Here is a 26,530-nt window from a genome sequence, read left to right as displayed (position 1 = left end):
AAATCGCTCCTCTTGCTTGCTACTTTTTTATTCTTCCTCAGACTACATCTTCTGATGCTCTAGGAAGCTGTTTATCTGGAGTGAAAGCCTAATTTCAAACAGGCCAGGAATGTCATTTCCATGCTGGAACAGAGAGCACGCGCGAGGCTGGACACCAGAACCTTGCAGAGCAGCGGGCAGTCTTCCAGTCTGAAACTCCGCTCCGCTCACGTCTGCAGCAGGCATCACTGCATGATAAAGCAAGATGTGGTTGAACTGCTTAAAGAGCTTCTAGGCTAAATTTGCAGTCCTCCTTTAAAGCCAAGTCTTTGAGCCTTGGATTCACTGCATCCAGCAATAATCGGTGAAACAAAAGACAAATGATTGATGTTTTAGCCTTGCTATAGCTTATTAATCATGATGCTCTTACAACTCTCTTCTGACTATTTGCAAAAGAGGTGGTTTCGCAAGATATTCTATATAGTGTGTGGAACATACTGGAAAGGTTACTACTTAAAATGCAGTCACCTGAGTCAGGAATTACAGCACACATCTGGAACACGTTTTCCTTCTACATCTCTGAGTCTTGGATTCATTAGATCAGACAAAAATCCACATATTATATTCATGAGAGAGTTCAGGAACAACAAAAAGCCTTGGCAAGTACAAGATAGGAAAGACAGATGTTGTCCTCACCTCCACCCAGGAGGATCTTATTGCCAGCTCAGCTAACATCCTCCACCTATTTGCAAAGAGCACTTGGACAGTCTGTGTTAATCCAAACACAGGCCCGGTGCTGCCACTTATTTGATATCTTCACCTCTTGCTGAGAAAAATACAAAGGATGTTTGGAAGCAAAGGAGAGCCACTGCCGCAGTTCCACTTGAAAAAAGGAATTATCAAGCATCCATCAAAATGATGTTATGAAATTTCATTTCTGGGAAACAAGAGCAGATGTTTAAGGACTGATCCTGCAGCCCTCTTTGTGCAAGTCATTCTCTTGGCTTCACTAGGACTCGTAATGTGAACAGAGGCCTCATGGCTAAGCCATAAGGTTTAACATTTTGTGTCTTAATTGAACAAATTCTGAGATGTTATAAATTCAAATGTAGACTGTGGTGCTTTATCATCATTTCTAACATATAGACTGTCATTCCTGAAATGTCAGCAAACCCTATTTTTGCTGAAGCTATTTTTATCACCTCCTTTCATCATAGGGTAATATTTGCAGCAAGAGGCATTCAATTCCAGGTCTCCAAGTGCTTCTTAAAATAAAAAATCACAGTTCCACTATTGCAGATGGGGAAATTTTGGTAAGAATGACTAAAAATGGGTCATGGCTTAGAAAACATTTCTCTCTCATGCCAAGCCCCGTGCCATATTTGGGACTACCCTGCATCTCACACACTAAAGTTAGCACATCGAGTAGAGCTGATGAACCACTAACTTTCAGAGATCAGGAAGTGTCCATGAGCATCTGATTTAAAGAGCTGCCATTTCACAATCAATTATTTCACCTGCAGTCTTTATCTGACAGTAAAGTGCAAATGAATAATTTAACCTCAAACCAAGAATTAATAAATGGAAATAGGAAACTCTTTCATACATGTCATATGCCCTGGCCACCATCAAAGCAACGCAGCGGGCTTGTTCAAATGCAATGATGAAAGCCTCTGTCCTGCATCTGTTTCAATGCACATTCAATGGCCGAATGACTGCAAGAGGGGTATGCCTGGAAGCAGCTCTGCCCATGCACAACCACCAAAGAACTGCACCAGGCTAAAGCAGACAATCTGGTGCTATACAGTGATGAGTACAGTTCCGTTTTTCCTTCTGCATGAGTAGAGTGCTGGTAAACTACTTAAAGGCTGAGGCAACACCAGGTTTTATTTACTGTACCAGTAGCTGAACAAACGGAGTTAGGTGGCTGCAGGGCTGGAGCAGCACAATGATCGGTTGGGCTCAGAATACAGATTCCTGAATGATTATGTCAACCTGAATTCACCAATGCTAAAAACAATACAATTATATCCTGCAGATTGTATATTGTACATGCATTTTTAAAGAAACTGTAGCTTTGTATGCTTATTTTAGCACTTCCATCCATATAAAGAGGTGTAACACTCAAGTTTGAATAACTATTTTTTCAGTCAATACAATAGACTTTTCTTCCTTTTCATCTTGATAGTATTGTCCATTATGAACTTTGAAAGCTTGAAGTTTTTTCCTCCTTCATGCTTGGCTGTTAACTTTTAGGGCTTCAAAATGCCTAGAAAACTGGGAAAACTTGGATATAAAACTCCTTTCCATTTCTGCCTCAGCCCAGGGCTAGCCTGTTGTTTCTACCCTGCTTTTCTAGTATAGGACTTTATTAATCTGAAGGAGCAGCCAACCTTCTACTTTGTTAAAAAATTACAAACATCCGGGTTTTTTTTCAGCAATCTTTCAAGCAAAGATTTGTTTGGCAAAACAGGTGGCAGGTTTGTAAAGTGGCCCGCAGCCCAATCGGAAGTGAACTGAGGCTGCATGCCCCACCTGCTATGAACTTCAGCTAAAATATCAAAATGATATTGAGAAAAGAGTCTTGGGGCCAAACCAGTTGCCCAAAACCTGACACCAATCCCATTCCAGGCATGCAATCCCATCCTTTCCGTGTTTCCTCTTAACATCTTTGGCATCATGGGTAGCCCCAGCAGTTTGAATGGGATGTCTTCAAGAATTACTGCTTTGCTTGAACATGGTAACTGGCCTGGTACTTTGGGTTTGGTAACTTTATTGAGAAAATTCTTAACATAAAGATACCACATGATTTTTTTTTCTGCCTTATTCAAAAGACTTGTCCAGTGTTATCACAAGATGGTAACATTTGCAGCTCTTTTTCCTACTGTTTAGCCAAAACTACAAGATTATACATTACATTTATATGAAGTTTAATATTTGTTAACTGTGGTTAACTGTTGTTAACACCACATATATATTTGTATATATCGTCTCTACCTGTTCCCAAAGAATATAGCCTGTCCACGTGAACTGTGTGTCTTAGGAGAGAGAAACAGGAGAGGAGGCGGCAATAATATTCCAGATTGCTTTAATGAAATCTGGACAAACAAAAATATATGCCCATTATATATATATATACATACATACATACATACACACATTTTTAGATAATACCATCCTCAGTATCTGAACAAATTTTAAAGTAAAAATAATTCAGGCTTTAAAATACTTTTCTCTAAGGCATACTATGTACCAAAGACAAACTCATCCACAAAGTGATGAGAAATGTATAGGAAGGAATGAAGAGACCTTTACAGCCATTACATTGATGAAACAATTAAATATTAGGGGTAAAACTGAAAAAAGCATCCCAATTAATTTCCTTTCCAGTGAACCTTTGGTTTTTATGAATGCCTAACAGCATTAGGGAAATAACACTTGGATGATGGCCATGAACTGAACTTCTGGGTGACCCATCACTTCCCTGTAGTGCCTCTGTGTATGGTGTCTGTGCACGTGCACACATGCATGTGCCATGAACAGGTCACTCACTTTCTGGTTGGAAAGACTGCAGTTATGGGGGATCTTAGCTCCAAATGTAATATTAGCTACCCCAAAGAAATCGTGGGTAAAAAAAAGGGTGTCCACTGGGCGTGTTACCCATTAAATCCGGCTGGTCCCCTCAAACCAGCAGCCAGGTACAGCAATCAGCCAGGAGAGAAGGAGGGGAAACCGTTCTTGGGCATCTGCAGAGCTGCTTCCCTGCAGCTCAGCTTCCTCCTCAGGGACCCCCTGGAGCTGGAGATCCCCTTCCCTGCTGCATCAGGCTGGCAAGGTCTCAGATGCTCCCCTATGGTCACCTTCATGCACATTTAAAACTCTCACCTTCCTATTTAGAGAACACTGATCACATCCAACATTTATTAAAGTAATTTCCTTGCTTGATAGCTTTTGCAAACACTGCTTAAACCATCTTTATTTGTATGGATGCTTTTATTTACTTCCAAATGTATTTCTCTTGATATCTTTGACTGATTCCTCTGCATTAGATAACTGGAATTAAAATGCAAATTGCTATTGCTTTTTAAAAATTCACTGCATTAAGAGTGCTCTCCATTTTCACACAACATTGTAACAGAAAGTCCTTTGTTTACATTAGTTTCCCTTCCTTTTCCTCAGCCACCTTTTATTCTGGATCTTCCATGTATACATTGAATATATACGTATATAGTATGATATGCTTCTCATGGTATTCCTCATTTTACGAGCATATGGAATATTGCTCAGATGGGTAATCTTTCTAAATTCAGAATGAACTTTCCAAGTATGCCCACTGTGTATGTAAAATATGACTTCCTGTCACGATAACCTTTACAGTGTATAGCCTAACATACTTTCCTATAATTGTTTATAATGAATATCTCGATTCATACTTCAGCATACGTTATTTTAGTCATTTGCCACAAAACATGACTAATGAAATTAATACGGGGTTGAATGTCACAGTATTAAGTAATTTCTGTGTGTGCAAAGATTAACACAGGAGAGTGCTTAGCAAAATAGCAACAGTGCGTGCTCATGTTAAGCATATTTAACCTGCTCTGCTGAATCAGTATAAAGTAAGGATATTGTTTTAGCTCAAACATTAACTATGAGATCAGTCAGAGAGTGGTATGGTTTTAGATATATTGCAGTTGGAGAGGTAGCTAAACCAATGGATCAGAAGAAAAATGTTGTTTCATACCTATGACAGACAAAGGTTGGAGGGAATGTTCTTTGTTTGTCCCCAAACAAAACAAAACAGAACAACGACGACAAGAAACCCTCACGTACACAAAAAAATTTGCTTTGTGACACTCCAAAAAAACTTAATCCCAATTACACCTGTGGTTTTACTTTTAAATTGAGTTCTTATTACTTTATTTAAGCGATGTCTTTCTAAACAAAATCATCAATCCAAAATTACAGAATTTAAATGATTATTTTAGAAAATTTTCAACTTTTTTCATTCTTTTTCCCTGTTTTAGGAAAACTGCCTCACAAATTCAACCTTTACCTTTACTGTGCAACTTGTGGCTCTGCGACTATGTCTTCTGCTGAATCTAGTATGCAGCAGAAACAGGTTGTGGCCCATTTTTAATTGTAGGTATGAAGAAGAAAAGGAAAATGGACGTGGAGATCTTTGATGGGGCTACAAGAAAAATCCTGCAGTTTTTCCCTGTAGCAGTATCTCTTCTGAACTAGTGATTACCAACATTATCACTCTTACTAAATCCATGCCCTGCAGCTCTGATATTGACTGTATTTTTTAATGACCCCCGAAATGTCTTTATATACTGTACGTTATGCCTTCAAACATACAGGAGAGGTATGTGGGCTCTTTCGCTTTTATTGTTTCCCCAAACAAACCCATTTCCTACAAGCTGTTCCCATATCTTTTGTGCCATGTCCAGCTTCCCAGAAAAACAGCAGGAAAACAAAGTGTGAACTCAAAACAACCCATTTCCACAGAACAATGTGCCAAGGAGAGAGAGAGCTAGAGGGGGGAGGGCTGGGGAGAGGGGAAAGACTGAGAGGGAGAGAAGCTGTTTTGATGCTGCCAAGGGACTTAAAGAAAAAAGGAAGGAGGAACTTTTAAAAGTCACAGAGAGGAAGAGTTGTGTAACTGTAAATATGCAACAGGCAAGTTGCCAACTATTTCAAAGGATTTGAGGTTTCAAAATCGTCGAGAAGGCTAACTGATTTGCACTCTGGGTTTTGAGCTTCCAGGAACACCTTTATATGTCTGAGAGCCAGAAACTACCATATCTTTTTATAGACTACTCAAGCCATACTTGGTCATAATTTCAAGTTGAATCTGTAAGGAATGTAAACAGACACCATTTATGCTTCTCTGCAATCTAATAAAATGAAAGCATGGACTAAATAAAGCGAAATGATACATGTTGTTCTGTAAGAAGGGAAAACCAGAAGATCATGTTGATTTAGTTCCTGGCTGACCTGAGTGATCTCCAAAGTTCCCGGTATTCAGTACACCAAGAAAACCCATACGCTAAACTCCCATAGTTATAATGCGTATCACTCATTGAGACACATAGGATACAAGTCAATGATAAATGTCACCGTGCCATTTTTAAATCCTATTTCCACATTTGGCTTGTCAAAGATATAAGAACAGAAAGAAGGAATAAAAGTAAATAAGGAACAAATTATTTTAGCCTTGCTGTCAATGACAATTATTCAAGTAAGAAAGAAACATTAGTAAAATCAACACAACAACTGGAATGCTTTTCCCCAAATCAAGAATCTGACCAGCTTTGAAATCTTTAGGTAGGGAGACGCTACTTTTGCACTGTAAAAATGTGGTTCCTTTCTTTTTTCTGTTGATAAAAGATGCAAAAACACAGACTTTGCAATCACTTGCAATTAAAACCCACAGTCCAAAACACTTCCATGTGTCAGCAAGACCTGGCGTTACCATCTCTACCGAGAAGGAGATATGGGGCAACATTGATGGCACGATGTGCTGGCTTCCTACTGTGGACTTCAAAACTGCCATGGTACTGCAGCAAAAAGGACCTTTCAAATGCCTCAACCAACAGTATTTACTAACCATGAATCTTATGCAGTGCTAGATGCAAGAAAGAAATGGACTCTGCTATCTTGGGCACGGAACTAAGGCAAAGCAGTAGACAGACCTTGTCACGAAATTCTTGCAGCTAACACAGAAGGGACACAAGCAGAGGGAAATAGAACTAAAGCACAAGTTAAGCGCATAGTGCGACTAGTGTGACTGTCACAGTTGTGCCAGAGATTATTATTCAATTCAAATGAACTATGCAGAAGATAATAAAAAATGAAAGGCTACTATGCAAGGCAGGCAAGAATTGGAGTGGAGGTGAAGAAAAAAGACTGAGGAAGCAGGAAGGAAGAGCAAAGAGCTATTCAGCACAGTCTGGAGCAAGCCCAGCTAAAACCATACAAACAACTCATCCCTGTCCAGGCTCCTTCTGCAGCTGCTTTCTCTAGCTGTGCTCTAGCTGATCTCCCTCTCTGTGTCAACATCTTCGTGGCAAGGGGGAAACTGGAGGGATTTCTTCACTTTTGGATGCCCTTTGACTGCCCAGGACCATCCCTGGACCTCACAGTAGGGAGAACATGCAGGAGCAAATGCAATGTGTGATACAGACAGTGCCCCATTGCACTCCGCCGTCAGCCCCGAACCCTCCCCGCTATAGATACCTGTGCAGGGTGGGAGGGAATATGCCTGCAGGTTCCTGCTGGGGCAAATTCCCTAACACAGGATGTCCCACCAAAGGGAAGATGTCTCTCACCCCTCGTGTGCAGAATCCTCCTGCCCTATTGCAACGTTGGGGCTTGGCTTTTGATAATGTCAGGAGCTGCCAACAGCTGAGGTAAGCCAAAGGCAACAGTAAGTCGATAAGAGCACTTGACATGAGAGCAGGAAGGTGGGCTTTTTATGTTTTATTTTCCCTCTGAGAGCCTGACAGACTTAAGACTGGAATTCGACCAAGGAAAGTCATAGAGTTTTCTTAATATATCATCCAATTCACTTGGAACACATCCAGTTAATGAGGCTTTTGTAGTTGTGGGTGTTCAATACATTTGCAAGTCAAGCAAACAATTACAATGCACACATACATGTAGGTGCCCAGCCTCAGGTATCCATGTTTGAACCAGGCATCTGTTCAAAGCATGAATTTCTCAAGACTGTAATTCTGCAGCCAGCCAAATACAAACTGATTGCTGAGGATTTCAAACACTATTTTTACCAAAACAAAATTATTTTAAATTGTTCAATGCAAAGTAATTTTGCTTCATCAGAGTTAACAGAAACACATACTTGTTTTACTAAGAGAACACTGACTCTTCTGAACATCTTTTAAATATATAAAAGGTTTCTGAACTCTTTTCTTATAAGATACTTCCAGTAACACTGAAATCGAAAACAGATCTTTAGAAACCAACTCTTTTGTAAGAATATGGAAAACAGATCTAAGGCTTCAGGAAGATTTTTGCTTCCTCATGTTGAGCATTTCATCACTGACCAGGCATGTTTTAAAGCTGTTTATTACCCTCTGAAGCTTCAGACTTCAGTCACGACTGTGGAGAAAACGTTTGCTAGAAACATTTAAAATTCCTGCCCCATCTTTTTGTATTCTACTTTTTCCACAAATAGGCTTTGTATGTTGAGCACACTAAATATTACCTTTGTCACATGCACAAATATTTTTTTTAATCAGTTATTTGAATATTCGGTTCCTATTTATGCAGTTTTCAAAGTCCAGAGTTCCTGACTCTGTATTTCTAGTACAATCCCTGAGGATATTTTTCTAACTCTCACAATATTTTTCAGGTGTCAGTGAAATCATCAACTCTTGCAAAGAAAACCACACTACTCATTTTAAAACTTGGTGGCTAAAAATTTTGCATTCCACACTGATCTTTTATATGAGCACTTCTATTGACATAAATAGAACTATTTGTAAATAAGAGCTAAGAGCATTTAATTTATCGATGTTTCTCAAAGCACCAGAAAAACTTCAGCATTAACTGAGCTTTGTGGCAGCCTATGAAATTTTAGCAGCTGAGTGGTATAATGTCCCACTTAATTCCAGATTAAAAGTGCAGAGAGGTTAGTAAAGACACCAATTCTGTGGGAAATAGAAAAGCTCTGAAAATCACAATGAAAGTGTCTCAGGATGAGAACCTGAAAAAAGCAGCTGTTTTTGAAAATACATAGTGCTTTTTTCAAGTCACACTGTGGATTTGTGGATATAACTGAAAAGCCTCCCATCTAGTCCTCTGCCCGAGTCATTAGCCATCAGATCATGCATGTACAGAACCTGCTCTGACTCACTGGTGCTACATAACTCTCTGTTCCCACCGGGCTTACAACATGGGAATTAAAAAAGGCAAAATGTCCTGTACTTAGCCAGCAACAACAGGAGTAATCAGCAGGCTACTGATTATACAAATAGGAGGGTTTTGGACTTTTTTTTCCTCCTGTATTTTCATTACTCAGAGGGAAATATTTTCCCATACAAGCAAGGTACTGAAATTTGCAGTCAAGTGAACTGTGTTTCTGGTGGAAATGGGTGTAAGATGTTTGCGTGAAGATGCAGGACACAGTGTGAAACCAGCTCTGTCCTTCAGAAACATGTGTTTAGAAGTTGAGGGCAACTGAGGATTACATAAAGCAGAGAAAAGGCAATCATCTGAGTGAAAAAGAAAACAGAGGAAGAGATGAAGCAGTCCTAAAGGAGATCAAAGAAATCTAGAGAAGGAAAGAATATGGATGATTAAAAAACAGGCTGAAGTCTTTGAGACTGGAGGATCCTGCTGGTGGCTGGAGCATTGGGAAGGCATTGAGTACAACAAAGTCAACCAGAGAAACTGAGAAAATCAGTGTCAACTGAGGTAATGTTCACGAGGCCTTTGGTGTGCTGAAGATACCCACAGTCGTTACAATTTATACCAGAGACTATCCACGGCTTAGCATTGTAAGACTTCAATATAAGGAGACAAATGAGGTGGGTTTTTTGGATCAGTGTACAAAACTAACTTTAAAAAATATTCATTTTAATTTAGAGATATGTTTTGACATTTGATCAGCAAACCCATAGGCTCTATGAAGCTTAGAAAGGAAATCAGAAAGGAATACTAAAAGAGAAAGGGGAAAAAAAAGATATTGAAGGTCAGGGAATTGAACACTTCTATTGCAAGCTTCTGCATTAAACTTCCTGTCACCTAAAAGAAGACAGAAGCAGCATTTGGTATTTAGTGGACACGTTGGGTAACAGGCTGGAATAGAACAGATGGATATTAACATGTTCATACTACAGCAAATACAGAAGATGTAGCTTAGAGTGGCTGGTTGAATACATTTTTTTTGTGCCAGCTCTGTTGGGGCTTTTTAGCAGTAGGACAAACTAGGGAATCCCAGTGCAGTTTCTTTCTGAGTCAGCTGGGTTTACAAATAGTCTTACATGAATCTCTGACATGTTATGCTAAGCCTTTTGCTAAATGACCTGCCCCACAAATGATATGTGTGATAAGAAGAATGCATTCACAGGTATGAACTGAGGACTTCTCCTTGTGTATTATTTCCAGAGTTGTGCTGGGACCACCACAGGCATCACATCCCCTAGGACACAGAGATGACTCGCTCTGCCATTTGCCAAGTACAAGGCAGGTAGGGAAGTGCTTGTCTTTGCCCTGACACAACTTTCCTGGAAAGGAAGGCATTTCTTCATTGCAGAGAGCAGCATATCGACTCCTCTGGCAGTGGTGACATCCCAGAGGATGGCAGTGGCCTTTGCACAGCACCTCTGCCAGGCTGTGTCTGAAGGGCGCAATGGAGCTCACTGCTTGAGCCCAGTCATATTTAATACAAGAAGCTCAGGGTCTTTGCACAAAAAAGAGTCTTCTACAACTGTCCACTGTTCTATAAAAGCAAATACAAATTTTTAGCCTATACTTTGGGCTTTGGATTCTCTGTGCATTTGCCTAATTCATGGGAAAAATCCAGAAACTTTGGTGGTATTTTGCATAGGACTTCTTTGCTTGCAAAGCTAGACTGTTTTGGAAGTTTGGGCCTCTGTTCTTCTTTGCTTGTCCACATTCTCGTTTATTTGTAAAAGTCTGGTGATTGTAAATGGTCTCTGAAGTACTGGAGATTACAGTTTGTACTCACTGTCATGAAAGTTCGGAGTATCACGACTTTTTCTTTTCTCCTAGTGTCCTCTGTATACTAAGTTGATAGTTTCAAAAAGTCTATAACTTTGTCCTCCTTAGGATACTTCATGACTCAAAGTACTTCCTTGGCAGATTTTGTTTTCCCACCTTTCACTTTGTTTTTTTCAGCACTGACTGGCACTGATTATTATTGCTTCAGTTGCTTATGCAGTAGCTTGTAAATTACTTTGAAGCAAATTGCATTGTTCCTGCTTCTTCTCAGCATCTCGTTTTAGTATCATTATCAAACTTAGAAGTTTCATTTTCAGCATCATCCCAATCCTATTTGCTTTATCTTATTTAAGATTCTAAAAGAGTTAATTCTGAGGATTTATCAAGCTTCCTTTTTAACAACTGTAGTTGCCAACTTTCATGATCTTATTGAACCTTAGGTTCCTTTGAACCTAAATTCTAGAGTCAGCTGAAAACCTAAGAGTATTCATTTTCATTTCAGCTAAAAAATTGTGAATTTCAAGGTTTAAAAGGCAGATAAGAAGAAGAACAATATAACATATTATTTCCTGAAATGCCATGATTTTTAAGCCCATGTCATCATCTCGGGAATTCTGAATATTTTTTACTGACAAAAATTGTAACATTCCTTATTGTCACCTTAATTTCAATATTGCATCCCACTGCTCTCTACCTCCACCTTGAAACTTTAATATAGAACCTTTTGCAACATTTTCCCTTGTCTTCTTATTCAATCTTCTGAATTTCTCTGAGTCCTCCTCTTTTCGCTAAGAAAAGGAACAGTAGAGAAGCTAGGGGGAAAAAAAAAGGAAAACAGTGCCTTGGGGCTCCCAGATACCCCACTTAATGCTGACCTTTCTCAAGCAACCTACCAGCCCCCTTAATTGATCCTCTCCAGTGTCATAAAAGCCTTCAAGCTCCTTATATTGCAATATTTGGAGAGAAAATTGCTTCTAAGATATATAGAGGTGCATTATCTTTAATTGTGATGTTACAAACCTTGGATATTTTCAGATTTTAAAAAATGAGCTGAAGTTTTTGTCAGTTACTATACAGGAAAATGTATTTCTCCAATAGGTTACACTGACAGCTTTATTTCTTTACAGCTTCAGGATTAAGACTTAATATTGGACGTCTGATGGCAAGAATCCATCTGGATCCCAGCTTACAAACTAGAAACTTGACCAGAAATGTGTTTGACTCGTTATTTTTATTAATTAAAGAGTGCACCCTGAAATTCCAGATTACTGAGTGTTCATCTGCATCAGACCCTTAGACAAGGTATTTGTTTTGTGTGAGATCTATCTCTGTACATAGGACGAGGTCAAGACCTAAGCGGTACTAACATCACATGCAGCCCCTTAAGAAGCAGGTAAGCAATGTCCAGGCAGTGTGTGTAATTCTTCTGCAGGGTCTCTGCCCTGTGATGAGTTCAGCCCTGTTACATGAAGTGTTCAAGGTTTTTAAGTCAGGCCTCAGAAATAGAGAGTACTTAAAAGCAATGCACTTTGGGTCTGCCTCCTGGCTTTTAAGCCTTTAGGGTAGATTCTTTAGTCCTAGAGAGTCTTTCGACAATGAAAACTGAAAACTTTAAGTGTTGATATAATTTAAGAAACTGTCCTTTAAGAAAACTGCAAAATATCACAAGACTCCTGATAAAAACTGTGAGAGTTGGCAAGAATTGCATCCTCCAAGAAGCAGCTGAGACTGACAGAGATTGAGGCCAAACAAAACCTCTATGAAAGAGGAAAACAGCACTATGAAGGCCCAAACTCAGAAGAGAAACATGCTTGGAATTGAATTTGGTCTGGTCTGGGTTCTAAAAGGTTAGATTAAGTATGTGATGAAGATGTGGGGGAAAAAAAGGTGAATCTGAAGACCGCTAAGATTTAACATTCATGCTAATTGGAAAGGATCGGGGCACCATTATGGAGAAAGAATTCATGCAGAATGAGTTAGAAGTCAATAATTTACACATACATTTTATAGATTGTGCTTTACTTCAAAATATTTTTAACATCTATTTAAATGTATTTTTTAAAAAAGGTGTTGTAGTTGGCAAATCTGCAACACACTTGCCCGCCAAGCAGTTTTGCAATTAATAGTTCATTGTTATCCCAATTTGAATGTTTGGAGCTAAAGCCTCCCATCCTAAGTGAGAAAACAAAATGCAATAGCAGTGCATGAGTAGTAATAGTTGGCAGCAATTTTTTGTCTGAAAGCATGTCATTGATGATACCCATGCAAACAAACACCTAACAAACACACCACCACCAAACGAAAGGTCTGAAGAGTTTAAATGGGAATGGTTACTACTTTGCAAAACAAACCCAGCCTCTCTTTCTCTATATTAAAGGTGGGAGGGAAAATACAGGAGAAGTTTTGCAAAACTACACTTTCCTAGCATTTCAGCTGGTTAAAACTACAGGTTGGGAGGAGGGTACAAGAAAGAAGAGTACAGCAAAGCCACTTTGCCCAAATTCGTCTCCTGTGTGACTGTCTTTCTTCAATTTTCAATTACATTATTTTACTAAACAAAGACTTTTCCTAGGAAAAAAGATCTAACCACTTTCAGTTTTTCTTACTTTTTCTAGAAAGGTAGTATTGACTAAGGAGAGTTTTCTTCACATCAGTGAAAGCAGGTAAGTGTCATAACAACACTTTCCAATTGTGAGTAAGCAGTCCATCTTCAAAAATCCAAAAGTCTCACTGAGCAGAAACAGTAGAAACTCTCAGGTTGATCAGCACCTTGGAAAATCAAGATCCTTATTCAGTGCTCTAAGCAGAGATTTAACAACCTAACCCGAGGGACCCTTTTTTTTTGAAAATTTCAACCTGGTCCATTTAAAAACTTTCTACTAAACTTGCCTCTTTTGGCACAAAGCACCAATGATTTAGTTGGGATTGTAAAGATTTACTATGCACTTTTCCTATCTTATTAGAACCAGTAATGGAATCCACTTACTTGAATTTCTTTGGCTCTGAATGCTGAAGAGTATGACATCCAGAGGTTAAATTCCTGTCTACCTTTCATTTCAGCTTTATAACTGTAGTGAGTACATTTCCTTAAAACCTGTGGATTCTAAATCAAAGGAAATTTATTTTTAATCTCACCAGTATTTAAAAAAACCCTAAGAATTCAGCAGTAATGTTATTAGACTACTCTGATGATTAAGAAAACTATTTTTCAGATAACTTGTTAGTTTTGCTAAATGTTTATAAAACATATATTAAAAATAAACAGTTTCAGTAAAGACCTTCACTGAAACATTTTCAGGAGAGTAACTGTTTCTTGACCAATATTACTAACTATGCATACAAATTTATTCTTCTCACTATGTAGGACCCCATGCATGGCAACAAGGACACCTTTTTTGCTGTGTATCTATCAGACAATGACAATGATCTGTCTCTCTGTACCCTTTTCCTATATTTTCATTCCAAATCAGAAGAAATAATACTATTTTCTGATGTCTTCCTGGACATAAGTCTCCTCACTACTTAACCTGTAATGCTGTAATGAATACGCCATGTGCAGACACCTCTGTCCTTACAGGTGTATAAAATGTGCTGCGTTTGTCTTATTAGCTCAATAAAAAGAAAGTGGGGGCCATCACCTCACCATTGCAGAGCCCAGCATGATGAGGCAAGTTTGCACACTCTTAATCTAAAACGTCAGTGGAACAGCTCAGACGCTTTCACAGCACGCATCTGTACGGTTTGATGGATCGCATCTACACCGACCATTCAATGAATACCATGCTGCCTGCGACCCTCCACAGAGCTTGCTTTTTTGGCTGGGGCAACCCAGCCTGATTCCAAATTCACTGAAGTCAATGGAGAGACTCAGCACCATCGACAGGATTGCGCTGATCCAACGCCAGGACAGGAAACTCTGAGGAAACATAAGAGCTACCTTCTTTGTTGCCTTGAATATTTGTTTAGTGTTTTGGAATTTACTGACTAAAGCTGCATGGAAGAAACTTGGCAGTCAGAGACTTTTGCCAAGTTGTGTTATTTTGGTTCAGAACTCCTGAAATAAACCCAGAACTCCAGCGAGACACTTGTGTTCGTGCTGTAACCTCCCTGAACTCACTCCATCCAGCCGTTCAGGATCACCCTGGACTGGCAGATCTGCTGCAGTCTCCGCTAGCAAGGTAGTATTATGCTGAGAACATGATGTGCCCAGTTCTCCTCTCACTTTACATCCACCTTACATCTCTGTAGCCCATTGGATATAGCGGATCCAGTTCCAATTTACTCCAGCTTAGAGAAAGAGGAAAAATGAACAGGTTTACTGTAGAGCCCAAGACAAAGCTCCCAAAGTTTGAATTTCTTCAAGCAGGCACCATGCTATATTTCCTTTCGCTGAAACAAGCATTAACTGAAGTGGCCATGTCCATCAGTTAATTGACTGGACAGAAGCGTTGTCCTGGGTTCCACATCTCACGAGTGGCTATTTTGTTGAATAAAATTTTCAACAAAAATACACCTTTGGAACTAAAAAAATACCACATTTAGAAGAGAACAGACATGAAAAAGGAGCCTACGGATGATTCGGCCGGAGTTTGTGTTCATTAAGAGGGTTAATACAAATGTTCCTGATTGTTTCTGTTGTTTATGAATCTCGACCTTCAGAACAGCACTGAAATGTGCTGTCTCCTAAAGATGTTCCCTACCGATATGACACACACTTTGTATTGTTTCACTGCACACAAGCATTAATATCCCAGAGGTAACCCACCCTTCTTTTAACGGCTGGTGACAGGTCCAATGGCTGAGCAAAAATCAGTTGAAGGAAAGGGAAGTCTTGTCGGAAACGAGATTAATCTTGTAACGAGTGTTCAGCCCTGATAACCCATCTGTGCAGAGAACTGCTTTAACTGGAGAGCAATTAACCTTCACCTGACAAGCTCTGTCCAACCGTTATAAACAACATTAAAGGCACAGGATCCCTCTTTTTTTTACCCCTTTATGTAGACTAAACAATCAGATTCTGAATTCCATGAAAACGGTACATGTAACAGTGCCTTGATGACAAATAGCAGGAAAATTTTTTAAAAGGTAGTGGCTGTATGGAAATAATGTGAAAAATGTCTCTGGCCACCACTTCAGTGAGTTGATCTGATTAGTAAAAAGCAACAATTTTGAGCACTTCCAAGGGAATACCTTATGCATGAGGGAAGCTGATGTGAATACGCCAAAGACTAACAATAATAAAAATGTATGCACGTAGATAAGAGCTGGCTAACCACGTCCCAGGAACATTGCTTTCAGGATGGGGCATCTATTTCCCCAACACCACTGTGAACCCAAAGCCAAGGGGCAACTTCCTAGAGCTTCTTCACTGGTGGCCTTGTGGAAATTACTTGTCAAAACTAACTTCGACTTGCAGAACCCATCTGCAGTAACTGGGCTTTTGGGTCAGGCCCCCACAGGACCGGCTCTCCCATCGGATAGCTCCAAGCGATGCAGTTTCTGGAAGGGTCTGTAAATCCAACCTCAGATTCCCAGCCTGTTAGACCACAACATGAACTTAAACAACTGCCTTTCCCGCAGTAGTCTGAGGAGATAACTGAATGTGGGTCTATTCTTCAAAGATGAAAAGGCATGATATATATGAAGCCACAATAGCAAAGGACTACTCAACTCTATGGGGACAGGCCAAGATACCAATCTCAGTCACAGTGGCAGAAACCTGGAATGACTCCAGGGGAATCATTGGCAAAACAATGCACAAAATTTGGGCTGAGCTCCTGAATAACTTTGGTGAAAGCCTGGCCCTAGTCAAGCCATTGGCCAAATACTTTTGACTTCATTTTGGCAAATTTCACTTCAGGTTTCGTAAATCCTCATTCATTCTATTCATGTGCCTGAAAGCAATTATCCTGAAGTTACAATTAGCAATGGAGGTTTTCTATCTTTGTTTGCTTTTCTTTTGCTCTAGGTTTCTCTTTTTCTTAGCAGAAGTTCAAACATGCAGGTTAGTCATGGTTTTATTTCTCTGTACAGTGAGGCAAAATTTCCATTTCAGTCATTTCAGTTGAATATATATGTCACTGTGATTGCAAGAACATGCTATGAACTATTTGTTGGAGAAGTCCACCTCAAGGGCTAGTGAAATGTGTATTTTATTTGGTGACGCATACAAAAAGGATGCAGGCAACAAGGAGCTGGAGGGAGGTTGCTTGCTCTTCATCTGACAGAATGACAATGTATTTTGAAGCATCCTGATTTGCAGTATTGTAAGATGCAGGGCCACTTTTCCTACCACTGCAGAGAAAACTTCTGATATTTCATAGTCCAACATAACAGCATTGGTCTTAAATTTTTACACAAACAGATGTATTGTACTGTGGCTTAAATGTTGAAATAGTAACAGGCAGAACATTACCTTTATATCAAACAAGAAGGCCTTAGATCTTTTCAGTGAATTAGATATTAACAGATAGGAAGTTCCTATTGAAAGCATTTCCTGTATTGGTAGTCCCTGATTTTGGCGACTTATCTGGGTAGGAAATGAACGCAGGAAGTATCTGTCTACAGTCTCTTTATCATCAAGGTAATTGCTGTGGCAGCATTTTACTGTTTATCAGGGTAATAAACATATCGTCTAAAAAAAGATGTTTTTCAACTCTAAAGAATGAGGTTTAAAAAAAATCTTACAGGCTAGCATTGCAGTTATGCAAAATCTTCCATGTAGAATTAATATGCTGCTACTTGTTTCTCTCAGCACAACTGTAATTAGGGGTTTGTCAAACAAAACATTTCCAGTCTCCTGTGGCTTTTTTCCCAGTTATAGCACTGTTTCCCTGTATCTCACTCTCTCATCTCTCTTAAGTCAGGTAGGTCATTTTAAAGAGTTCTGCCACTTCCCATAAATAGTTACTCACCACCCCTTCCTGCAGGTATTTGCATATACCCAGTCCCTGTAATTTGTTGTTGTATTTCCTTCCCAACTATCAGGCACTGCTTAACCTGGCAACCCATACATTTAACTAAGCAAGTCAGATCTTTTCCTAGTGTGAAAAGATTACGCCAGCCTAGTGACATCAGTTGAGATATACACTCAGTACAAATAAATATACATTGCAAATGAAGGGAGACATCATGCTATATGCATTACTTCCACTCATTATTTTCCAAAGTCCACCATTCCAAAAGACCATTTGCCTGGTCTACTGCATATGGATGATCAGTTGCTGTGTCCTTCAGTCTAGCCTTCAAAAATTGCTATTACTCACGATTCTTTTTTACCTTTTAATGTTCAATGACATTTTTATGGAAATAATTGTAATTTTATTCATTTTACTTTGAAGTAAATTAGATTTATGACATGATAATTACCAGAAGTGGTAATCACTGGTTTCTACACAGTAGTTATTAAAAAACATTACTAATATTACTTGTTTATTACCAACTAATATCCCTTTCCTGAAAGCAATGTTTAATGTTTTTAGTAGGATGACTATGTGCATAGTAAAAATCAGCAACCCGGTACCTAAGGATGCATGCCAAAGACAGAGTTAACTTCCTTGTGATACAGGTTTGCAACCTGATTCTCACCAGATTTCCTGAAACTTCTCCCTCCCTTCACTGTGATGAGTTGTTTACAGGATTATACAGCCCTTCTTTTATGGGAAGTTGGAGGTGGGGAATAAATTGAGGGACACAGCACTATCCAACCTCAGGCAGGCTTGGTTACAACATTTAAAATAACCCCTTCAACCATAAAGACACATTCATCCTTTAAGGAAAGGATTGATACTTTTTTCATATAAGCGCTTCAAAGCTTCTGTATTGTTGTCAGTGTTTTGAACACAGTCAACATTTCTTCTATAATACACAAATATATATTAAGGACAGCAGGATGACTAGCAGAACACATGCCATTTTGTGAGACCATTGGCTTTTCATTACTGACAATGTAAAAAACTGCTAGTATTTCTCTACTGTATAATTATCTATCAAAAGAAATTAATTTTTAAACAGTTAATGATGAATCTGATTGATAGAAACCACATTGCAGTCAATGAAAAGATTTTTTTTAACTTGACAAGGTTTGGCACTGCATGTGGCATTTTCTACTGTATCACTTTTACTTTGTTAAATTCGATAATACAAGTGATGATACAAACCCAATTTTTCTTTCTCTTTTCTCCACTTTGCTGATTTTCAAAATAATTCTGTTGGCTTGATTTAGAGACTTGTATTATGAAGCCTAATTCTTTTTGAGTGAACAGCATTATATATTTTTACTGGATTATAAACTGTCACTTGGAAAACAAATGTCTTCTTTTGGCATTCACATTTCTCAAAACTACTTCTGTATTTATCTTTCAGCAAGTCATTCTCCAAGGGCACTTGATTCTTTTAACATTATTTCTGAAAGGCCTTTTGTAACTCATGGAACTTGCTGAAAAACATTTTGTTAAGAGATAATATAGTTCTTGTTAAGAAAAAACAAACAAACAAACTAACTCAGACAGTCAAACATACACATTTTCCAGCTGTTGTTCCTTGCCTGGGGACTTAATTCTGAAAAGCAAAATCCTTATATTTGACTTCGTTTTGGCATACGTAGCCACAAACCAGATGATTGAGTTAAATGACTGCTGATTAAAAGAAACAGAAAACAACACAAAAATCCCCAAAATATTTTCTTCTGTTCTTATATGACTATTTCTTCCTTGAAATTGTCATTTGTATTTGAGTCAGAAATACAATTTTACCTGGAAATAATTATAGGTCTGATTCTACTGCCTTTAATGGAACAAAATCTTCATGACATTGGTGAAAACTTTGAATTAAGGAGTGCAAGATCAGGCTATAAGTGGTTTAAGGCACTCTTTATGTTCTTGCTTCTGATTCACCAGAGCACTCAGGTGTGTGCTTAGGTTTAAGAGGGTTGTGTCATATCACCAAAGCCAATGGAAGTATGTAGAGGCTTTAAGTTAATATACCATTGGATCATTTGCTGAGATGAGAACAAAAAGAGAATAAACTTTATAATTTTTTTAATGCAAGGAACAGAAGTACAAATTACTGTATTAGTTCTGTTGGATTCAGTGCAGATGCAGTCCTCTAAACAAAGACTTAAACATTTCCATATGCCAAGAACAGATTTTTTTTTTAACTGTCTCCAGATTTCCTAGGATTTAGAAATATTTGAGTGAGTACTTATATTTTCTAAAAGTGAGAGAAAAGTAATACTATAGAGAGAAGCACAGACTAAGATTCCTCATTAAAAAAAAAAAAATCTTGCCACTATATACTGTTTTGATCAGTATATCCGTACTCTTTCAAGCCTTAGTAACCACAAAGATTCTCCTGTCCTTTATCAAATACACAGACTTTTTTCTCCCAGAAATCATAGCTTCCATGTGACCAGCACATTAGAAATGAATAATAAAAAGTAGACATGTGCATATTTAGAAGTAAATTAGAGTAAAAGAAATACCCACAAGTGCAATCAATGAGTCATTGTAAAGTCAAGATAACTTACTGAATACCTTTTCTAAGAATAAGTATAATTGCATTGGCAGGCAGGGAGAGAGAGAAATACAACAAGGCTTGCTACATGGCAAGGAAGTAGAATTCTAGTTGTATTTTTCTATTTAATATTCTTTCCTCCATTATGGAATAATGGGAAAAAAAAAAACAAAATGACCTTCAGGATAAGTATTTTTACTTCATCCCAAGGTAACACTTTTAGATAATTTTTGCTCCATTCTATTAAAAAAAACAGCAAAAAGGACAGATGCCTAATTCAGAAGCCTTTGATATTTTCTAAAATTGTATTTACAGTAACTAGTGGGATGCTTATAATTAGCAGCGATGTGTTGATTTGATAGCCTTCAGCTTCAGCGCCCTGCACCATTGTGCTACTGCACATATCTGTCAGGTACTACTTGTGCCAGAAAGAAACCTGTTACCTTATTGCTGAAATCCTGACTGTTGAAAAAAACTTGAAAAACTTGAAAAAAACATTTTATCCTTCAAATGCCAAAAAACATAACAGCGAGATTAGCCATGTGCACACCAGGTATAGGGAAGTGAAGGCATTAGAAATATCAACCCCCTGACTGTGTAGTGAAACCAAAATCCTGGCTGTGGAGGCGCACACCTTCCCTCACCACTCTCCTCTCTGCAGTTTCTTACGCCGCCCTCCACGGGACCCGGCACCACTCCCGGTCAGAGGGAGAGGTCCCTGGCCTGAGCAAGGGCAGCCACTCTTACAGCGTAAAGGTCAGAATTAAAGTAAGCCATCCATGTCATAGCCTAGGAAAAAGGCACTGCTGTGTCCTCCTTCTCAAGAGAAATCTTCCATCGTGACTTTCTCTGGCACAGGGAGAAGGGGAAGGGGGCAGCAGAAGGAGGGCAGGGGACGAGATGAGACATATCCCCCGGTAAAGCCACTCTCGTGATGTCAACCCCAGTGCCAGAAAACGTACACAAATGCTTGCCTTCATCGATACCGACTAGCCCCAGTTAAGCAAGCCTGCTTTCTCATGAGCCCCAAGTGTCCCATGGGTCTGTCTGCAAGTTTGTGACAGGAAAAGGATGAATCAAAGTTTTACTGGAAGGCCACCTTTGCATGTGTGTACATTTAGAGCAATTTCTACCCGGTTATGAACAAATACATAGCCATTCGCAACCCAATTTTGACACGTAATGACTCCACGGCTTCCCTAAAGAAGAGAGTGAATTCCTGGCACAGAGGTACCAAGCTTTCCACCTTCCTTGGCCACAGCCTCTTATTGCCTACACTGGGATAGCTGGGCTACCCATTTCCAGCAGACAACACAGGCCATTATATTGAAATTGCAAAAACCATTTGCTAAACATAATTGTTTAGCAAAAGCACAAACACCATTTGGTGGTGTTCAAATGGAATTTCTTTATTTCAGAAACCTCTCAGTTAAATGACTTCTTTATGGACTCAGTATAGAAGAGGAATTGAATCTCTTTGGACTGGCTTAGCTTCATGTCAAAGTACATTTCCTGCATCTAGAGTACAAAGCACCTGTCATTTCTTTCCAGTCATTTTACATTTTGCACTTATATAAATAAAATCCTTGCTTCAGAATATAAGGCCTTCCCAGACCCTAGGCACCAAAATCCTCAATGTTTTGGGGTGCCTATTTCCCCCTGCAAATTTCACACTCCCAGGTGAGGAGACAAAAATGTATGTTTTTCTACTCAGGAGGCTTTGCTGTCTGCATTGCATTAACAGGCTGCATAATACACAGCTCCATACAGTCTCTTTTCACCTCTGTAAGTGTAAGATGGAGGTAAAATAATAACAATGAGATATTGTTTACAATCATTTACCCCATTATAATTCAGCCAACACAAAACATCAAAAAATAAATAATAAGACCTCCTTAAAATGCATACAACATCTAATCCCATTGTACCATCATTTTTGAAAAAAAATTTCCCATCAACATTGATAGTGCATTCTGATTAATAGACACAAAAAACAGCGCTACTATCTCAGCACATAGCCCTTCTTTTAGCGATGCAAAACTTGACTCCCTGAACCTCAATATTTTCATAGAGTGCCTGTCATGTCCTGTGTGCTCTGCAATGCGCAGCAAAACCAAAGGGAATTCAGCTGTTTCACGAGCTACTTAGCATATAATAGACACTGGCCAGCAATGAAGAGGAGATTCAGATCTTTGTCTCCATAGATAATCTCTCAAAAGCATCAGTGATAGCAAAAAGAGAAGGTTCATTAGTTTTTTTAATCACATTGTCTTCAGGCAAGACTTTCAGATTTCAAAAGCTATAACAAAAAGCATCAAATGATCTTTAAAATGTAAACATCTAAGCAGAAGTTACTGAGAAATCAAACTGCAGCTCTACTTAGCTAATGGCCAGGCACTGCCGCTATTCCGTATCTCTTACTAAATCTCTGGCATAATTAGAAAAGTACAGAAATACACAATACCATGAAGAAAACAAATACCTTGATCCCAAATCTGATAATACAACGCCGCAGAGTCCTCACTGTACATGCTGGTTTGCGCTTTACGTAAAATTAGTTTCACTATCACAAAGCGTTTAGTTAGTTATACTTCTGCAATTAATCACAGCTATTGCTATATCTGTAACTGCTATCTATTGCAACATACAGAGAAGCAAAAACTAGATAGATATACACATATAGATTTATTCAACTTTCTCAGTGACACAACCTGAAAAACTCAAGCAAAGACATTCTTAAAAAAACAAACCATGCACCGAGATCAATTTATAAGCCAATAAGAGAATTTTATTGTCCAAAAAATTAAAACAAAAAGAACACGCCCGTGAGATCTTGCCACCACCATTAAAATAACATTCAGAAAGGTCCCGAGTATCAGGATAAGAGTTTCTAGAAAAGCACATAATTAACACCTGCATGAGAGAGAAACAAGAGCTGGTGCCTGTCACTCCCGCTTGCTAATATTTGTGTCCCCATCAACACGAGAAACATTTAAAAGTATCCAAAAGGTTAGTGCTCTTAGGAACCCCTTCTTTCCTTCCAGTGCACACCCTCTCCCCTTATGGCAGTCCGCAAACACATCCAAGTTGTCAGAATGATACCTACAAGAAATTTCAGAAGCTCTCATAAAAGGGCTTCGCATATGCAATCCACAGCACTGAACAGTGAATTTAAAAAAACCAATTTTTTTTCCGAGTTTGAAGTTTTTAAGCCTTGCGGATGGTTGGAGTAGGAAAAAGGAAATTTACTAGGCAGTACAAAGGAAATCTTGTTGTCCTCTATTGTGGCAGTGGGGGTGTTGCCCAATTCTAACTTATCTAGGTTGATAAAGGAAACCAAAGAACATGCCACTGAAAATAATTCCAACAAAAAAGGTACCCCTTTCTTACCTTAATAGTGCTTGCCATAATGTGATCAAGATTATTGATCGCTAATAATTGCTAATAATAATTATTGCTTCGCTCTGACCAGAAAGAAGTTTTGATGAGGTTGTTTAGAGCGGATGAGATTGTGCTAACTCTGGGAAATGAAGTCAGCCAATGGCAGGAAGAGGTTTCTATTGGTCCTGGCCACTGCAGCTCGAAGAAACAGGATATTTGGGAGTGAAGAGATAAGAGTCCTAAAACAATGTTGTTTTTCTTGATGATATGTGACTAAATTTTTTTAATTTTTTTTTTTTTTTTTTAACAAAAAAGTCAATTGCCTGTGACTGCCTGGGCAGGTGTGATCTGATGTGCAGTAAGTGTGACGTGCCACTTTGAGGCAGGATACAGATGTCAGATGAAATGGGCCAAATTCGGCACCAGTTTCATGCAGTCTGTTCACTGGGGAATTGCTGATTCAGGGCCAAAGCCAGACTTGGTATAAGTGGGTGTAACTCCAAATATGTTAATGAAGTCTAGCCCCATTTACACCACATCTATATTTGTCCATTAACTTCATTCCTGGATTCTTGAGCTGTTGACACTTTCTAGCCTATCTGATCTAGCACTCTTTTTTTTTTCTCAGAGAAGAAGCAAGTAGATTGAAGACAATCATTTCTTTTTGATGCCTTTTTCTTACCGAGGAAAGGAAGTCACAAAAAGACATACATTTCAAAAGCAAATGCCTGAATACCATAAACAGTCTTAAATTTTCCACACTCTTCCTTTACTTCACGGCTCTATCCATGCATGAAAATGAGATAGTTTCACTGGCAATTCCCTTCCCGGTCAGAGTGTGATAGTAATTTTTTATTCAGTGTTATATTTTTATTTGTCCTTTTGTAGCACTTGGCAGTCACAGGGCACCCCAAAACTACCAGCTGTGCAAACAAAATACCATCCCTGACCCAGACCCTTGCTTAGGAGTGCTGAACTGAAAGAAAAAAAAAAAAAAAAAAGGATGGGAATAAGAAAGGCAAGGTGTTTCCATGGTACCAGCCAGCATAAATGTCCATATGTAAAGAATGACTCAGGATCCAGTGCTGGCACAACCCTCTTGCTCTTATGAGTCTTGCATGAGACATGGTTCCTGGTGTCAAGAGATTCTGAGCTTTCATCTCAAAGAGAAAAGCTTGAAAATAGGACCCTCAAAAATTAAAGGAAAAATTAAAAGAAGTCAGAATGTATTAATTTTTTAATAACCTTGTAATTTTTTAGATTTTAAAAATTTTAGAAGCTGGCCCTACTGGTTTATGATTTCTCAGTGCTCCTATAACAACTTCAAACCATGGACATGCTGCTTGAAAACACTGCAGCACTGGGTAGATAATTCCCACTGTAATAAGGTCCTGCCCTCTGACCAGGGACTCTGGTATGATAAAAAAGAACAAGAAATAGTGATGGCTTGTCATAGCATTATTTAGTGGAGGCAGATGACCTCACCCTCTCCCAATGCCTTCCCCTCCTGCTCCTTCGGAAAAGAAAAGGAAATCGGAGTGTTGTTCCGTAACTGGTGATGACTGCTGGCATTTGGTATGCATTTTTTCCAAATGGTACACAATGACAGCGGTAAGTCCCAGTTCACTCTTCCCCTCCTATCCTGACCCGAAGAAGGTGAAACACAGCCATGCACTTTTCCAGAGATGCACCCGGAGGACATGACACGCTGCCTGCTTGGCCCTTGGGCATTCATCCTACAGGCACTGCTCCATCTCATGCAAGGCAGGGCAGAGAAAAGGCTTGTCCACCCACCCCTGCTAATGAGAATGGCTCTGCCACCCACTAAGTCCTGGGAAATCCTCGTTTCCAGGTGCCCCGTTGGGACTGCAGAGCTGGAAATCTCTGAACACAACAGACTGACACAGGACCAGTGCAATTGGGATCTGGCAGAGCTGCCCCTGGGGAGTCCCTGTTTCAAGCTTAGCGGTGTGTCTCCCAGTTGGGCCTGTATCCCAATTCATCTCCAGTGGCCTCACAAGCCTCAGGGCCTCCTCAGCCAGTCCAAGGAGCTCAGCAAGCCTCCAGCAGACTCCCTATCCCGACAGAGAGACTGGGAAGGGGAGAGCAGACACCCTGCTTTTCTTCCCCCCCTTTGGATCCTCAGGTGCCACAGGATCAACTCCCTGTACAAGTTTAGCTTGAGCTTATAGTTTACTTTAAGGAGCTCTGGTTTCTTCCACTGAAAAGATGACTTCTGGTCACTTCAGAGCAATCCAGAGCCAGCACTGCTGTGCAATCGTTTATATTCTCAATTAGTTGATTCAAATAGAAACCCGGTGCTGAATGCACTGCTGAATGTCTTCTTGCAGTCTACATCCACTGAATTACTGTGCTTCTGCAGAGTAGGTAACTTCTGGTAACTTTCCTATTTTCCTTACGAACAGTATGAAAAGAAAGCAATTTACAGTAATTGTATTTCATGGGGATGTTGATTTCCTCCCTTTTCATCTCCAAACAATGAGCAAGACAGCCAAAAGATTAGAACCTTTTTCTTGAAATTTCAAAGCATTGTATAATGTTTCAGTTGGGTGACTTCCACTCCAGTTAAGTCCATGATACTTTGTTTTTTCTCAAATATATTGAGAGGCTTGAAGTATCAGTTCCAGCTCTTCAGTGGATGGGATCTAACAAATTCATTCACAAGGAGGTTTTAGCAATGATTCTTCTCCAGCCTACCTCCATATAGACAAACCTCCTCTTGATTTATATAGGGCTTTTGGAAGCATAAGGCAGGCAATATCAGACTCTGCTGAGCTCTGTTATTATTATGTAAGTTTTAGAGAGCCCACAGCCCTGTAAGGATTTTGCCATTTTAAACTGGCACACATTCTGTGCCAAAGAACTCAGTGAAGTTTATTTGACTTTCAAGCTAATATCCACAGGCAGATTTCTGAGTGCTTATGCT

General features: G+C 39.2%; 1 protein-coding gene across 2 annotated transcripts in view; it reads right to left on the bottom strand.

Annotated features, from left to right (window-relative positions):
- ERG (ETS transcription factor ERG) overlaps positions 1-23,665 on the bottom strand; it is a 65,238-nt gene extending 41,573 nt beyond the window's left edge. For both annotated transcript variants that reach the window (XM_082337883.1, XM_082337884.1), the window contains exon 1: positions 23,593-23,665. In XM_082337883.1, coding sequence (XP_082194009.1) covers positions 23,593-23,610 — 18 coding nt within the window. In that variant the 5' untranslated portion in view covers positions 23,611-23,665. The remainder of the gene's footprint in view (positions 1-23,592) is intronic.
- Positions 23,666-26,530: the final 2,865 nt, after the last annotated feature.

This window comes from Platalea leucorodia, assembly GCF_965183815.1.
Source record: "Platalea leucorodia genome assembly, chromosome: 2".
NCBI classification, from domain to species: Eukaryota; Metazoa; Chordata; class Aves; order Pelecaniformes; family Threskiornithidae; genus Platalea; species Platalea leucorodia.
Note: the sequence above shows the minus strand (reverse complement) of the source record. Positions and strands in the feature narration are given on the sequence as shown.